Raw genomic sequence first — 14,599 nt, forward strand, 5'->3', positions numbered from 1 at the left:
CATTCATCCTTCCCATGTTATTTATTGTTTTTCTTCTAGAAACAGATATTATGTTTCAGTGGCTTTCTCATCAATTTCTACTCAGTCACTCCACTATCCGAAAACTCATTACTGTCCTGTCTACAGATATGTTTTCTGATTGCTGCATAGGGTACACACATTTTCTAGTTGCAGCTCTAGCATATTCTTATAAAACAAAAATATCCTTCAAGGAGTTTACTTTCCTGATTCTTTTATATACCCGAACAATGAGAACAGTGAGGTAAAAGCACATTAATGAATGGACGTATACATGTGTCATATTACACTTACATATCCATACACACACATACGCTTGAAGTAAGCCAAATCTAAGTTCAACAAATTTGAATCAAAATATGCCTTGTTTTTCGGCGGGGGAGGGATTTGAAATGGAATCCTATTTTCCCATTGTGAACCAATATATTTATTTATTTATTTATTTTTTTTTTTTTAAAGATTTTATTTATTTATTTGACAGAGAGAGACACAGCGAGAGAGGGAACACAAGCAGGGGGAGTGGGAGAGGGAGAAGCAGGCTTCCCGCGGAGCAGGGAGCCCGATGTGGGGCTCGATCCCAGGACCCTGGGATCATGACCTGAGCCGAAGGCAGACGCTTAACGACTGAGCCACCCAGGCGCCCCTGAACCAATATATTTATAACTGTATTAACTGGCTTTTATGGAGATTTTTTTTTTTAAATTTCAGCCATTGCAAAAAGAATGAATCCTGTTAAGAAAAACTAATATTTTTTTTTTTCTAGATACAGGGAAAATAATATGCTGGACTGTCTCCTTGGCAAATTACTACTATGGAAATATAAGGCTGATCACTAAGCTATCTGTATTGGTGCTCACTCATCTGTGAGAGAGTAATTTCTGAGCTGCTTGACTAGTACACATTCTAAATCTTCCTCTGCATCTACAGAACATGTGCCTAAAACAGAATGGTCAATGTCAATATAAGTTTACTAGGAGGAAACAGCATGACTAATGACTTCCTCAGAGGGGAAAAAGAAATAGCAGTATACAATGCCAATTTTAAAAACGCATTCACGTTTTACTCTCTAAATGTATTCCTCATTTCAGATGCAATGTAACATCTTATTCAGTGTTTATTTTCTTAGCATATGTCTCAACAGTTACCATGGGGCCACTCATTCATCTTTGAAACAATACCAAATGGTAAGAATAGACGTATCAGCTTCAATGTTTCTCTAAGCAACAGGTCCTATCGCAAGGAAAAAGCAATACTATCTATCCATCTATCTACCTTTACTTATAATACACTGTACTATATATTGTACTACATATAATTTACTACCTATAAAATTACAAATCTGTACTAGAAGTATAAAATCTATATTCTATGTATTGTATACACTATACTATATTGCAAACATTTTATGTGCTACTTACTCTAAATACTCTACAGAGGAATGCAATACATCATGTGTAACAAAATTTTATCCAGGGCCGCCTGGGTGGCTCAGATGGTTAAGCATCTGCCTTCAGTTCGGGTCATGATCCCAGGGTCCTGGGAGGAACCTGCTTCTCCCTCCCTCTACTGCTTGTGCTCTCTCACTCTGTCAAATAAATAAAAATCTTAAAAAAAAAAAAAAAAGCTTAACATAGTCAGGTTAGCTTGTTCCTATAAATCCTTAAAAAAATTTTTTTTGTCCATCTTTCACATTCAATAAATTAAATGTCTTTAGGTAATATTTTCTAATCTTTTATGATGCAATACTATGTTTCTCTAGGTTGACTATCATTATTTTATTTATTTATTTATTTATTTAAGATTTTATTTATTTATTTGACAGGGAGAGACAGCCAGAGAGAGAACACAAGCAGAGGGAGTGGGAGAGAGAGAAGCAGGCCTCCCGCTGAGCAGGGAGCCCAATGCGGGGCTCGATCCCAGGACCCTGGGATCATGACCTGAGCCGAAGGCAGACGCTTAACGACTGAGCCACCCAGGCGCCCCCATTAATGTTATTTTTTTTTTGCTTTATTTTCATTCTTCTCTTTATATTGATTCTTCAGTTGAAAATCCCTGAAAAAATAAGGGTTATGTAGGATGTGTTCTGATATATGGTTTGGGGCAGAGATAGTGGCTTGAAATAACTACATCTCTGTAGGGGGATTTTCCCACTTTGTCATTCCTCTAGGTCTTTACCTCCATATTTACCCTTAAATCTGCTCAATTCTAAGGTTTCAACAGATGTTCAATGAAGCACTTACCATATGAAACTCATATAACTTTTTAAGTCTTTGCTAGTAATATACTTATAGCTCTCAGTCACAGTTTTCTGTAAGATATGATGTTAATCACATAGCTGTTTTCTACAAAAACAAAACAAAATCAAAACCCAAACCATTTTTTTTATTAACATGATGTGTTATGCGTCAATTTAATGTTTGTTTAGGTTTACCTAAGGCAAACAAAAATCTGTTTGGAAGGTCTGAAGTGTAAAAGATCATAGCTTGAAAAGCAACCAGCTAGAACTTGATTCTACTGTTCAATTTTATGTATATTAGTATGTTGGGAAAGAAATTCTGGTACGCATATACTAAGAATTTTTGGAGACCTCAAAATGAGATGTTGAAAGCGTGATTAAACTTTGGGATTTAATCTAAAATGTGTTAGGAATAGGTTGCTTAAACTGTTTTCCTTGTATTTCTTTTTTATCCCCCTATCATTCCGTATACAGGTATCATTAGAAAAATGGTGTTCTATCCAGAGTAGTCTAAGAACCCTTCATTTCCATGGAATTGATAAATTTTAATCTCTCCAAAAGGACTCTTCACTATTTACTGATATAGATAAGTGATTATATAAATGGAGAAAAGACAAATATCCAATGCTAAAGAATTCCAAATAATGGAATACTCTACCCTCAAAAAGTAGAAGCCTACCTCCCACTCCCTAAGTGTTATCTGCACTTAGTGACTTTCTCCCAAAGAATGCCGTATGGAAAAGGGAAAAAGTAACTCTACAGGAAAGAAGCCTGATTGGGGTGCCCAGATGTCTCAGGTAAGTGTCTGACTCTTGGCTTCAGCTCATCATGATCTCAGGATCCTGAGATTGAGCCCAGTGCTGCGCTCTGTGCTCAGCATGGAGTCTGCTGGAGATTATCTCCCTCTTCTCTGCTCCTCCCCTACTTGTGTGCTCTCTAAAATAACTAAAATCAGGGTGCCTGTGTGGCTCAGTCGGTTAAGTATCTGACTTCCACTCAGGTCATAGTCTCCGAGTCCTGGGATTGAGCCCCACTTTGGGCTCCCTGCTCAGCAGGGAGTCTGCTCCTCTCTCTCTCTCTCTCTCCCTCCCTCTCTGCTCCTCCCCACTGTGCACTCTCTTTCAAATAAATAAAAAATCTTAAAAATAAAATAAAATAAAATCTTTAAAAAAAAAAAAAAAAGCTTGACAATCCAGCCAAGTAATCTAGGTCAACATGAACTTCAATAAATCATGTTGATAGTATTACTCTTGCTATTATATAATAAAAATGCTTTACCCTCACATTGTAATTTTTTCAGTAAATTGTGAAAAAATACATAATAAAGCTTAATAGTAGCCAATATGATAGCCTATGAATTCTTAGTTTTTAACATTCTTTTAAGTATCCGCATTCCTTAGATATAAAAAGATTCAGATTGACAAACTGCAGAAGTGGATGATAAAGTTTTTAAGACTTCAGTTTTTAAAATTCATAGCTGTGGACTTTACTATGGAAAAATTCAAAATAAACTTGTGGTCCCTAAACTGTTACAAAATAACCTCCATTAAATGTGAATGAGTTTGATAAAATTTAAGTATCTTCTCACACTTAATGTTTCCATGTAATAAACTTTAAACTTTTTAAGTTTTATTATTACCAAATAAGAGTATATGAATTTTTTTTCAAATTAAGTAAAATCACTCACTTGACATATTAGTTTATTAAAATGAAGTTTAAGGTTGTGTATAAGACTGTAATAATGACAATTCAAATGAAGTAAACAGAATAAACCATTTATTAAAACATCGTGTAATAAAATAAACCTTTTGATCCAATGCTACAGTGGTAAACATTTTCCCCTCATTAACATTCCACCTAAAACACAGTTTAATTAATACAGAATCTGACCAGAACTTAAAAATACTTCTGTTCTTTACCGCTCAATGATTGAACAGTGAGGTGAGTGGAGATTTAGGTATTCTTGATGAGCCAAAGACAGAGGATGATAGCCTAAAAGACAATCAAAATTCCATATGCCCAAAGGTTAAGTTTTATTTACCCTGTTCACTGGTCCAAACTTAAAATTTTCATTATATCAAGTAAAGATTTCATGAATCACCCCCTCCCAGCCAAAAATAAATATCAGGAACAAAATAAGGATAAGAGTTGGGTTTTAAACTGCACTTTATTTGTTACTATAACACTGTCTTTTTTTTTTTTTTTTTTTTTACTGATCAACTATAAGCATGCAACAAGTTCTCTTCTGAATGGAACTGCTTCCACAGCCCTTTGGATATCAATAAGTAAATTATAAAGTCATTCAATTTGTAGCTCTCTCCTCCTTTAAAGCACTTCTAAGCAGTGTGTGTGACACATACCACAGAGGTAGGAAAGACCATCTTTAATAAATTATCTTCTTAATTGTAGAGAATTTCTGAAAATAAAACTAACAAAATGCTAAACCATGCCTCTGATGAGTACCAAAAGACCACAGAGCCATCTCCTCTTATTTGAAGAATTAGTTCCCTGGAGAGTTCTGGCCTTTGTAGGGCACCTGATAACAAGATCCACCAGGGCTCCAAACAAATGCACTAAGAAAGCCTTCCACCACTCTCATTTGCCGATTCTTTGGACCACCCAATCTTGCTGGCAGAGAGGGCAGCGATTGTTCTGTTTCACCCACAGGGACATGCAGCAGTTGTGAAAGGAATGATTACATTCTCCCCAGACCACTGAAAGGGGAAAAAAAAAAAAGATTATTTTGACATTACGTATTTTAATTTAAATTACTGAACTCAAATTATAGGTTATTTTATATTATGACGAATAATCATGGTTCATAATCTTGAATCAAGATGGCTAATTGGTCAACATTTTTTCTATCTATAAAGAAATAAAAACTTACCTGTGTAAATTACACTTAGGAAGTGAGATGAGGCGCTGTGATTAGGGGACTTTCCATCATTGTTTAGAATCTGTGGGTGATGTGGTGGCCCCCAGTCCCTACACAGCTCCACATGCTGTCTTCCTGAAGTTAGGAGATTAAAGAACTTGAGCCTTCCTTAGATCCCAGACCTTCTCAGTCATACACTGACCTGGAAACCTTTTGAGCTTTATTTTATTGAAAAAAATACTCCTGATTTTTATTTACCGAGATAATGAGTTTTAAATGTTTTCAGTTCATAGTAGTCTATTATAAATAGATGACATGCTTCTAAACATCAGCTGTACATCTACTGAGTTATTTTCTAGAAGTAGTGATGAACTGCGTTGTCACCCATAAGCAGTGCAATTCCTCATGTGACAAATACATTAACTTTTCAAAGTGGCTGGCTGGAAAGAGAGGTCTCTTTGTGGTCAAAGAAAGGTGTCCTGAACCTCACAATTTCCGTTAATATTTTTTAAACCAAGGGAAGTCACCCATAATCTGAAATACAGTCTCAAATGTGGGCTTTGTCTGTCACTTGCTTGACCTATATGAAAACAGACCAATGAAAGAAATAGGAAAAAAAAAAAAAAAAAAACCATGAAAAACCCCATATCTTCTTATGAAAATTATCTATAAGAAGTAGAAAGCAAGGGGAAACCATTCTGTTTCAGGACGAAGAAACAGGATTTGATAAATACCACATAAATCATTATTAAGAAGCTGAATGTAAACCACGCAAACACAAAGTACAAAGTTAACCTTTCATCTTCAGAAAAGCTTTTATATATAGCAATCTAGAAGTAATGACCTCAAGAACTAGGACATAAAAACCTTTGAACTGCTTAAAACGTTTAGCCTAAGACAACTTTTGCTGCCCCAGACTATTAGCAAAATTTAATAGATTTCCATATACAAACTGTATCAGAAAAAATCTTGAGACTTAACATTTTTTCTATGTTGGTTGAAAAGTTAAATACTGTATCATAAGAGTACTGAAAACTGAAGCGTTTTATTAGAATAAAACCCTACCAAATCTGACCTACAATACAGTTAAATTTAAATGATGTTTTGGCAAATTCCTTACTTCATAATTTTCTTAATAGAAAAGAATGATTCCTTTTTTGAATATCAAATATTTACTATGCCCATATCTAGAATATATAATCAATTCTTAATTACAGGCAATAAAAGGACTTGCAGATTAATTCCATTAAGGCCTTTAGAGAACCAACACATTTTATATTAATAATGGATCACTGCTTTACAGTTTGTTTTTGTGTATTGATAAAGTCAATCTTAATTGCAAATTCAAACATCCCCACTGAGAGGAAAACCTGCAGTTGAAAAACCAAGAGAATGAAATTACAACATACCAACACAATCCTCTTGTTTGTTTTCAGCTTGACATCTAAGACAGGCATCTAAAAGTAAACAAATAGCAATTCTCATTCTGATGCTCAGAATGCAATTTTTAAAACCCAGACACTTCAAAGTCAAATAAAAGCCCAAAGGGTTAGAGATGGAGATAACAGACTCATATTATTAATTTCTCATCTGAACATAACTGTTTAAAGATGAACAAAGTACAAGGCACTCTACTCATTTACTTATGACCAGGAGCCATTTCACAAGGGTTACCGACCCTCTATTTTCACAAGCTCTGATGAAAAGATGTCCCCAAGGTGCATGCAACCCCTAGAGAAAAATATGCCATACTCCATTATATACTGGGAGTTCATATAGACTCACTGGGCATGATCACATAGATTAACCTTAGGGGCAGTTTATTTTCAAGATACCATGATAAGTAAGTCATGCATATATATTGGTATTTGCTTATACACACATAAAGAAACTCTAGAATACTCAAGTAATAAAGTTCACCAAAGAGGGGATGGGATGGGAAATTTTCATTATATATTTTCCAAAAATTCTCAATTATGTGACTGTATGATCTATATAAAAATTTAACTAAAATTAATTTTTAAAGAACCTCTTAAGTACTAGGTTCTCTCTTTTTTTTTTCTTTTTAAAGAAAATGCTCCCTTGGGGCGCCTGGGTGGCTCAGTCGGTTGTCTGCCTTCAGCTCAGGTCATGATCCCAGGGTCCTGGGATCGAGCCCTGCATCAGGTTCCCTGCTGGATGGGCAGCCTCCTCCTCCTTCTCCATCACTTGTGCTCTCTTGCTCTCTCTCAAATAAATAAATCTTAAAAAAAAAAAAGAAAGAAAGAAATGCTCCCTATATTTATAAATATGTCTGAGCCCAAAGCATTTATCCAACAATGGCAAAGTATTTTAATAATTTATTTGGGAGTAAATTCTAGGAATGGGAACCTAAAGGGTATACTAGCAGTTTTCAAAATTCACTCTGTACTACTATTTGCTTGATGAAGGAGGTAATATAGAATATTTTAGGGACCAATAAAATGGATTCACTCATTAGCTGGAAGAGGAGTCCGATATGGGTAAAAGGAAGTTCAAACCAACAGAAAAAAAAATAGTTTTTAACATAAATTGGAGAAAAAGAATTCTGTAAAAATAGATACACAGTGAAGTTGAAGCCTGCTCCTCTTCTTACACTGGATTATGCTCAGGCGTTTGTTTGCTCCTCTCTGCATGCTCTCACCCTAAAAAAACACACCACCCTGGCCTCTTTGGTGTGGATTAAAAACAACCAGTGCCTCCTAAGGCTTTCTTCAATCCCACAATTACTGAGTATCTACTCTGTATAAGGAGTTATGCACTGGGGACACCAAAATGACCGAGTCTGGGTCCCTGGTCTCACCAGGAAATGGGGAGGTAGGCAGGCAAACAAAATATCATAAGGATCATGATATAAGAGTGAAGACATGGCTCTGGTTCTGTATAATCACAGAATTATAATCTGTGATCCCAACTACCTCTTTCACAAATTAGGAAAACAAGACTCCAAAAGGTATGTCAAATGTCCAAGTTAACATAAATAGCCACGAAGGGTTACTCTGGCTCTTTAGAACTTAACAGAACTAGCAAACCTATTTTCCTCTTCTTCAACACTTGCTCTCTGTGCCATCTGCCCCTTTCAGAGTGACGGGAGAGGAGCGGAAACCAAAGAGTGTTAACCACATCAGAACAGGCTGACAGGCAAATCCTGGATCAAGAAGTCATAATAAATCATTTAGGTGTATGAAATGAATTCAAAATATTAAGGAAATGGAATTCACTGGGCTCTTTTGCACAATCTAGAAATCTCTGGATTACAATTTTGATTGAGCTTTGATTTAGACTCATTATCAAAACCCAACCTAAATCGAAAAATTCCTAAAGTTTTAGATAAAAGAAAAATAATTCCTTTCATGATATTCCTAAGATCTAAAACAGAACATTTCTAAGGAGTACAGTAACAGTAACACCTTTTAGAATGATGCTACTAAGGTAAGGCTTGGGAAGTCTGAAAAACAAACTTCCTTCTGCTGTCACCTGACCACCAAATGGATTTTAACACCTCATAAACAAAATACAGAGGTCTAGTCCAGAATACTTTTCTGAACTCAAAGGACAGCTGTTGTAAATCTGCAAAATTAATCCACAGTAGCAGAATACTTGCTATAATTAGAAGGTTAATATGAATGTGAACCATTTATAGCCCATACTTTGACTTACTCTAAATATCCCAGTAGAGTTTATTTGTTGCAAGATTTCAACCATTACTTTGAATTCTGTATTTCTACGTACAAGTCTAAAACTTTTCTTTGGGGAGGAATATAAAACACACTTTCTGGAACACTCTTCTTTTTAAACTAAAGAAAATTTAGAGGATAAAATATTTAGCAAAGCTTGTCTTGCAAAAGAAGAAAAGATTAAGTTGCCTGGATAAGTTAACAATGCCACACAAACCGGAAAATTATGGTTGTAGTTTAAGTAAGGGGTGGGGCAAGGGGGCTTTACTGCAGGCCAATAAACGAGGTACTTTTAAGACCTAATATGCAAAATAAGTGGATCATGTCTGAAATCAAGTTCTTTCAAAAGTAAAAAATAAAAAATATTTGAATCCCATTTTTGTAAATCCTCTATGAAACAAGTCCTTATGAATCAAAAACAAAAGAGTGTACTAAAGAGAGTGTAAATTGAGAATCCCTTGATTCTGGTAGGTTTAAATTCCATCCCTTGAGAGAACAATTCTGTTTAAGTTATTTTCTCCAATTCTCTCATTTTTCAAAGCAACACACAAAGTTTTCAAACTATAGAACCTCAGTTTTTTCCACCTACCACCAAGAAACATTAAGATCCTCTCTCAGTATTTTAAATGCTCTATTTAAAAATATAACTTGCATTTAGATAGCATCTCTTTTTCAAAGTGGACTGAGACCTTAAAACAGAGAGCATATAAAATATAAAATATAACAGGATGAAGCTGCTCTGAAAGGTTTCGCCTGGTCCAGTATTTTTATTCGAAATATCACAGAAAGAAGTTAAGACTTTATTTGTACAAGTGGGTTCTCCACAAAGGCCCGACACAGAGCAGGGCAGGATCTTCTTCAGGAAATGGCATCCTATGATAGGGAGGGGCCAGAAGGAGATGAAGATTTTTATGTTTCTGAATAAAGGGCTTACATTCTTCAATTCCGGCGAACCCTAAATATTCTTGAACCACACTGTATCCCCTTCAAGACAAGGGAGTGCCATCTGACCCATCCTAAGACATGCAGATTGAAAAGCCCGTGGAACAGCAGTAGCTAATCCAAAAATGCAATGGCTAGAACGCTTTTCTTCCCTTCGCCTCTCAGGAGCGAACTGAGGGTGTCGTTTTTGTGGAAGATGACTCCAAAGCATCACTTTGGTGTATGACCACAATCATTAAAGTGCCCTACTTATTCAGGGCCTTTACTCTGACCCCTTTGCTGTTTGCTTTTAGAGATGGACCTGGCCCCACAAACCGAAGTGGTTTCTCCTAACTGCCATCAAATGACCCAGTTTTATTTCCTTGGCCACACCCATCACTACCTGAAATTACCTTAATTCCTCTGCTCACTGGCCGTTTCTCTCCCTAGAAGAGCAGCTCCCAGCGCCGGGCGCCTGCTGAGCCCCAGGCGGCGGCGGCAGCCCCCGGCACCCCTGCCCCCACTGCTCTCGACCCGAGTCTCTCCGAGCCTTCTTCCGCCGTCCCCCACGCCCAGAGTCGGCCCCGCGGAGGCCGTAGCGCGGCCCGGGCCTCGCGTGCAGCGCTTACCCATCACCTGGACCCTGCAGATGGCGCACGTATCGCACTCCACGTCCCAGCTCCACATGGCCACCGCATTCCACTTTTTGAGAGAGAACATTTTGTCGCCTCCCGACTTGGAGCCTGCGCTCCCGGAGTGAGAGGACAAGGCGCAGGGTTCCTCGCCGTCTTCCACGTCGGCCATGGCGGCGACGCGGAGTCGGGGGAGGCGGGTGGCTATGGCGGCTCTGTGGGGTCGCCCGGCGGGCCACAGCGCCGCCTGCAGGCCACGGGCCACTGCGGTGCCTCCGACAGGGGCCGCCCCGATTGGCTGGCGCTGCCCAGTGACGTCATCTTACGCTAGCGCCCGGCCGCGTGTCCACGCCTGCCCCGCTCGCTGGGGCAGCTCAGAGGGCTGAGAGCCTTTAGAGCGATTCCGGTGTGAAGCCTGGAGGCTTCGGTGCTTAGTGTTCTTCCTCTCCCGCGCTCTGGAGCACTCTGTGCAGGCACCAGGTGTCCTACTGTGCGCCTTCAGGGAACTTACCACGCTCACAAATTAACTGTTCCCCCGGGGGCGCCTGGGTGGCTCAGTCGTTAAGCGTCTGCCTTCAGCTCAGGTCATGATTCCGGGGTCCTGGGATCGAGCCCCCCTTGGGCTCCCTGCTCGGTGGGAAGCCTACTTCTCCCTCTCCCACTCCCCCTGCTTGTGTTCCCTCTCTTCACTGTGTCTCTGTCAAATAAATAAAATCTTTAAAAATAAAAAAACATATATAACTGTTCCCCGCCCCCGGCCCTCCCCCATGTAAACCATCAGAGCAGGGACCATGTCTTCCGTATCTAGGAAACGTCTGGCCTCAGAAGGTCTTCTGAGAAACCTGGCTCAGTGGTTCTCAAACTTTTTGGGCTCAGCACCCCGTTAAGCTTAAAAACTATAGGACCTTAAAGAGCCTTTATGGAAGATGTATATGTTTGCTTTTTAAGAAATTTAAATTGAGGGGAAGATTTAAATATTCATTTAAAAGTAACAGTAATAAACTCATTACAAGTTATTAGAGCGATGGTGCCACATATAATGTCGCTTCTGGAAAACTCCATGGTACACTCCTAAGAGTGAAAAGAGGGAAATAGCTCTGAATATTGGCATGCAAATAGTTTTGACCTGTTGGTCCCCTGAAAGGATGCCAAGACCTCTGGGGCTCATGCTCTGAGAACCTCTGATGTGGTTCAACCTCCTCCTTTTATATGTACGAGTAACACCGCTGTTATGTGAAGGTGACAATTATGAAACCTGGGTTCTTCTATTGCTAGCCTGGGGTCATGTTTTTCTGTTTTCTCAAGCAAAGCAGACAACATCTTCCTTTTAAAAGATAAGAAATTTGAGGTCCAGAATGCCTAAGGAGGTGACTGATTACCACCACCACCTAGTGGTGGACACCGGTAGTGTCAGGTGTGGGATTCCAAGCCTCCCTTCTCTCAGTGGGGCTCTCGGCCTCCCCTGGCCTCCTCATGCCAGGCCCTGGGTCTGGACGGAGGCTAACCAAACTCAAGGAGTCGGGCAGAGGACACAAGGATGCATAAGTATGTAAAAATAGAAATATGGACACAGGGTCACATTTGGCTAGATGCTATGTGTGCTGCTTGTCGAGTGGAATATTAAGTGCTGCGAGGGACAGAGATATCCCTGAGGACTGATGCCATGAGGAAAAGCCTCATGGAAGAGGTCAAGTCTGAACTGGGGAGAGATGGGAGGCCCTCAAGGCCAGGATATGAGTGAAGAGAGCACCTCTCCAAGCTGTCAGCCAGAGCAGAGCAGGAGAGGTGGCGGATGTTAATCTCACCACACTAACTTTATGAGCCAGATAAAAATGCCTATAAACAAGCCCAGATGAACATATTCATATTAAACGACCACACATCTGACTAGAGATGGTTCTAAATGCGAGATATCTAACAAAGGAGGGAGGCCGGAACCAGATGAGGATAAAATGCACTCAAGTTGTTGGGAACTGGCCAGTTTGAAAGAGAAAAGGAGAGAAAGTCAGATGAAAGGATGAAAGCCTAGAGGATGCCTTTTTTTTTTTTTTCCCACACTTTAACATCTCTGAAACTGGACAGAACTTCCCCTACCTGCTCCAGCTGGACTGCTCTCTGCACTTAGAAAACTTACTCATCTTCGCTCTTTGCCAACATATACTCATGTACTCCCAGGAAATCACAGTACTTACTGTATTTCTTCCACTTTTTTGGCACTGGGTCACATAGCAAGCAAAAAATGCTGTTACTGATGTTTATTGAGCAATTTCAAGTTTTTAAAATTGACAGCTCATAAATGATAAAAATGTTAAAATAGTAAAATGAGTGTACAATGAAAAAAAGCAAGTACTGTTAATAGACTTTCCAGAAATTCCTACATATGTACAAACAGACACAACTCATTAAAAAAATTTTTAAGGGGCACCTGGGTGGCTCAGTCGTTAAGTGTCTGCCTTCAGCTCAGGTCATGATCCCAGGGTCCTGGGACTGAGCCCTGCTTCAGGCTCCCTGCTCAGCGGGAAGCCTGCTTCTCCCTCCCCCCTCCCCCTGCTTGTGTTCTCTCTCTCACTGTGTCTCTCTCTGTCAAATAAATAAATAGAATCTTTAAAACAAAATAAAACAAACACCATCATTATAAATATTGCCTTACACATGTGTGAGAGAATATTTGTAAAATAAATTTCTCAGATACCTAGGTCAAAAGTTATGTATTTTTCATTTTGATAGACAATGTCAAAAGACTTCTAAGGAGGCACACAGTTTTACACTCCCACTGAGTGGATATCAGTGGCAAATTTCAAAAAGGTCTTTTTTTTTTTTTAAAGCAGGTACAATTTATCAGGAGGTCTCACAGATTCGATATATAAGTTCTGAAGATCCGTTATATTATTTCAACTCTCACACTCTGTTATTGTTTACTTTTAACATGTGAGGATCTTGTCTTCCTAGCTAGATGCTAAGATATTTAAGGGTGAACATAATTTACTATAAACATCCTCACCTTCACAGATAGTTTGGTTCCACAGACTTGCCAGAACTTGATTTGTACGTGGTATGAATGACAGACTTGCCTTTTAAAAAAATACACATTCATTTCTTTATTTTTTATTTTGAGTAGGCTCCACACCCGAAGTGGGGCTTGAACTCACAACTCTGAGATCAAGAGTCATATTCTCTACCGACTGAGCCAGCCAGGCACCCCAACAGACTGGCTTTTTGTTTGGTTTTTTGTTTTGTTTTTTACTTCAAAATGGAAAGGCCTTAAGTCTTTTTTTCTTCTTTTTTATTTTTCGTGTGTAGCTTTTCCAAGTGAAATAACTGGAATCATTTACTTCTAACATCAACAATAATAACTGCCACTAATATTTATATTTGAGCATGCATTATGAAACAAGTATTGTCCAAAAATACTTGACATGTGTCATCTCATTCGGTGCTCACCAAATGAGACAGGTGCTATTCTTATCCGTATCTCATCAGGGAGAACTGAGGCTCAGTGAGGTTAACTGACTTGGCCAATGTCACACACCTGGACTGCAGCAGTTTCCCACAGAGAATTCCAGTCCATTTCATTCCCCAGGCCACGCTTTTCATCCCTGCACCATATTGTCATGGCATATAACTTTCAACTAATCCAATTTATCATCCATACATTGGTCAACCACACCTCTTCTCTTTCCTATGGAGCAGATATCTTCATTTGGTGGGGGGAGGGGTGGTTAAAGTGATTGATTAGAAGTTTCCTCATTTGGGGAATATCCCCATTTTGGGGGATGTCGTCTTTCAGAAAGTGGTTATTTCCAAATATTCCTATTATTCCCAACTATAGATATACTCATGAAAGAAGATTCTTTCTTTCTTAGATAAAGATCATGACTTCCTTCAAATTATAAATTTCACAAGCACATAAGAAGCACCAGAGGAGAATCCTACCTATTTTTACTAAGGTCAACTTGTGAAACCCACATTTTAGAAAATGACAAGCATAGCAGGATTAACACTACTTTGAAATTTCATAAATTAGTCATCAAATTTTAGAACTTGAGATGGGCTTGGTTCCAGTGAAAACAATTATTATAGAAAAAGCACTATCTTTCTACACATGTCTGGCTGGCCATGGAAATAGACAGCATCCATAAAGATATATGGCATCCATCTTCAGTTTTTAGCCTACAAAATAATGAAGAAAAAATAATAAATTATAAAAAGAAAAAAGGAAGTT

At 38.7% G+C, this 14,599-nt stretch overlaps 2 protein-coding genes across 5 annotated transcripts in view; both read right to left on the reverse strand.

The window, feature by feature from the left end:
- Positions 1-4,013: 4,013 nt before the first annotated feature.
- On the reverse strand, positions 4,014-10,631 carry RNF7 (ring finger protein 7). 3 transcript variants are annotated; one of them, XM_036102901.2, is made up of 4 exons: positions 10,375-10,631; positions 6,539-6,586; positions 5,142-5,264; positions 4,014-4,968 (listed from the first exon to the last, which is right to left on the reverse strand). In XM_036102901.2, the coding sequence occupies exons 1-4, from the start codon at positions 10,547-10,549 to the stop codon at positions 4,850-4,852; spliced, it is 465 nt and encodes a 154-aa protein (XP_035958794.1). In that variant the 5' UTR covers positions 10,550-10,631; the 3' UTR covers positions 4,014-4,849. The 3 variants fall into 3 exon arrangements, with proteins under 3 accessions (XP_035958794.1, XP_035958815.1, XP_035958804.1); XM_036102922.2 differs by lacking the exon at positions 5,142-5,264 and having other exon boundaries at positions 10,382-10,630; XM_036102911.2 differs by lacking the exon at positions 5,142-5,264 and having other exon boundaries at positions 10,375-10,621.
- A 1,986-nt stretch (positions 10,632-12,617) lies between these two features.
- The window catches only part of LOC118542547 (uncharacterized), a 42,768-nt gene continuing 40,786 nt past the window's right edge, over positions 12,618-14,599 (reverse strand). For both annotated transcript variants that reach the window (XM_036102866.2, XM_078071082.1), the window contains exon 9: positions 12,618-14,547. In XM_036102866.2, the coding sequence (XP_035958759.2) occupies positions 14,536-14,547 (12 nt within the window). In that variant the 3' untranslated portion in view covers positions 12,618-14,535. The remainder of the gene's footprint in view (positions 14,548-14,599) is intronic.

This window comes from Halichoerus grypus, chromosome 1 (genome assembly GCF_964656455.1).
Source record: "Halichoerus grypus chromosome 1, mHalGry1.hap1.1, whole genome shotgun sequence".
Lineage (NCBI taxonomy): Eukaryota > Metazoa > Chordata > Mammalia > Carnivora > Phocidae > Halichoerus > Halichoerus grypus.

Bases quoted from the DNA above. Each gene is read 5' to 3' on its own strand.
- RNF7 (XM_036102901.2), bottom strand. From the start codon at position 10,549: ATGGCCGACGTGGAAGACGGCGAGGAACCCTGCGCCTTGTCCTCTCAC. The intron at 6,587-10,374 runs GTAAGCGCTGCA...GTTTACTTTTAG, and splicing joins CTGCAGGGTCCAGGTGATGG to ATGCCTGTCTTAGATGTCAA. The intron at 4,969-5,141 runs GTAAGTTTTTAT...TTCCCCTTTCAG, and splicing joins CCTAAGTGTAATTTACACAG to TGGTCTGGGGAGAATGTAAT.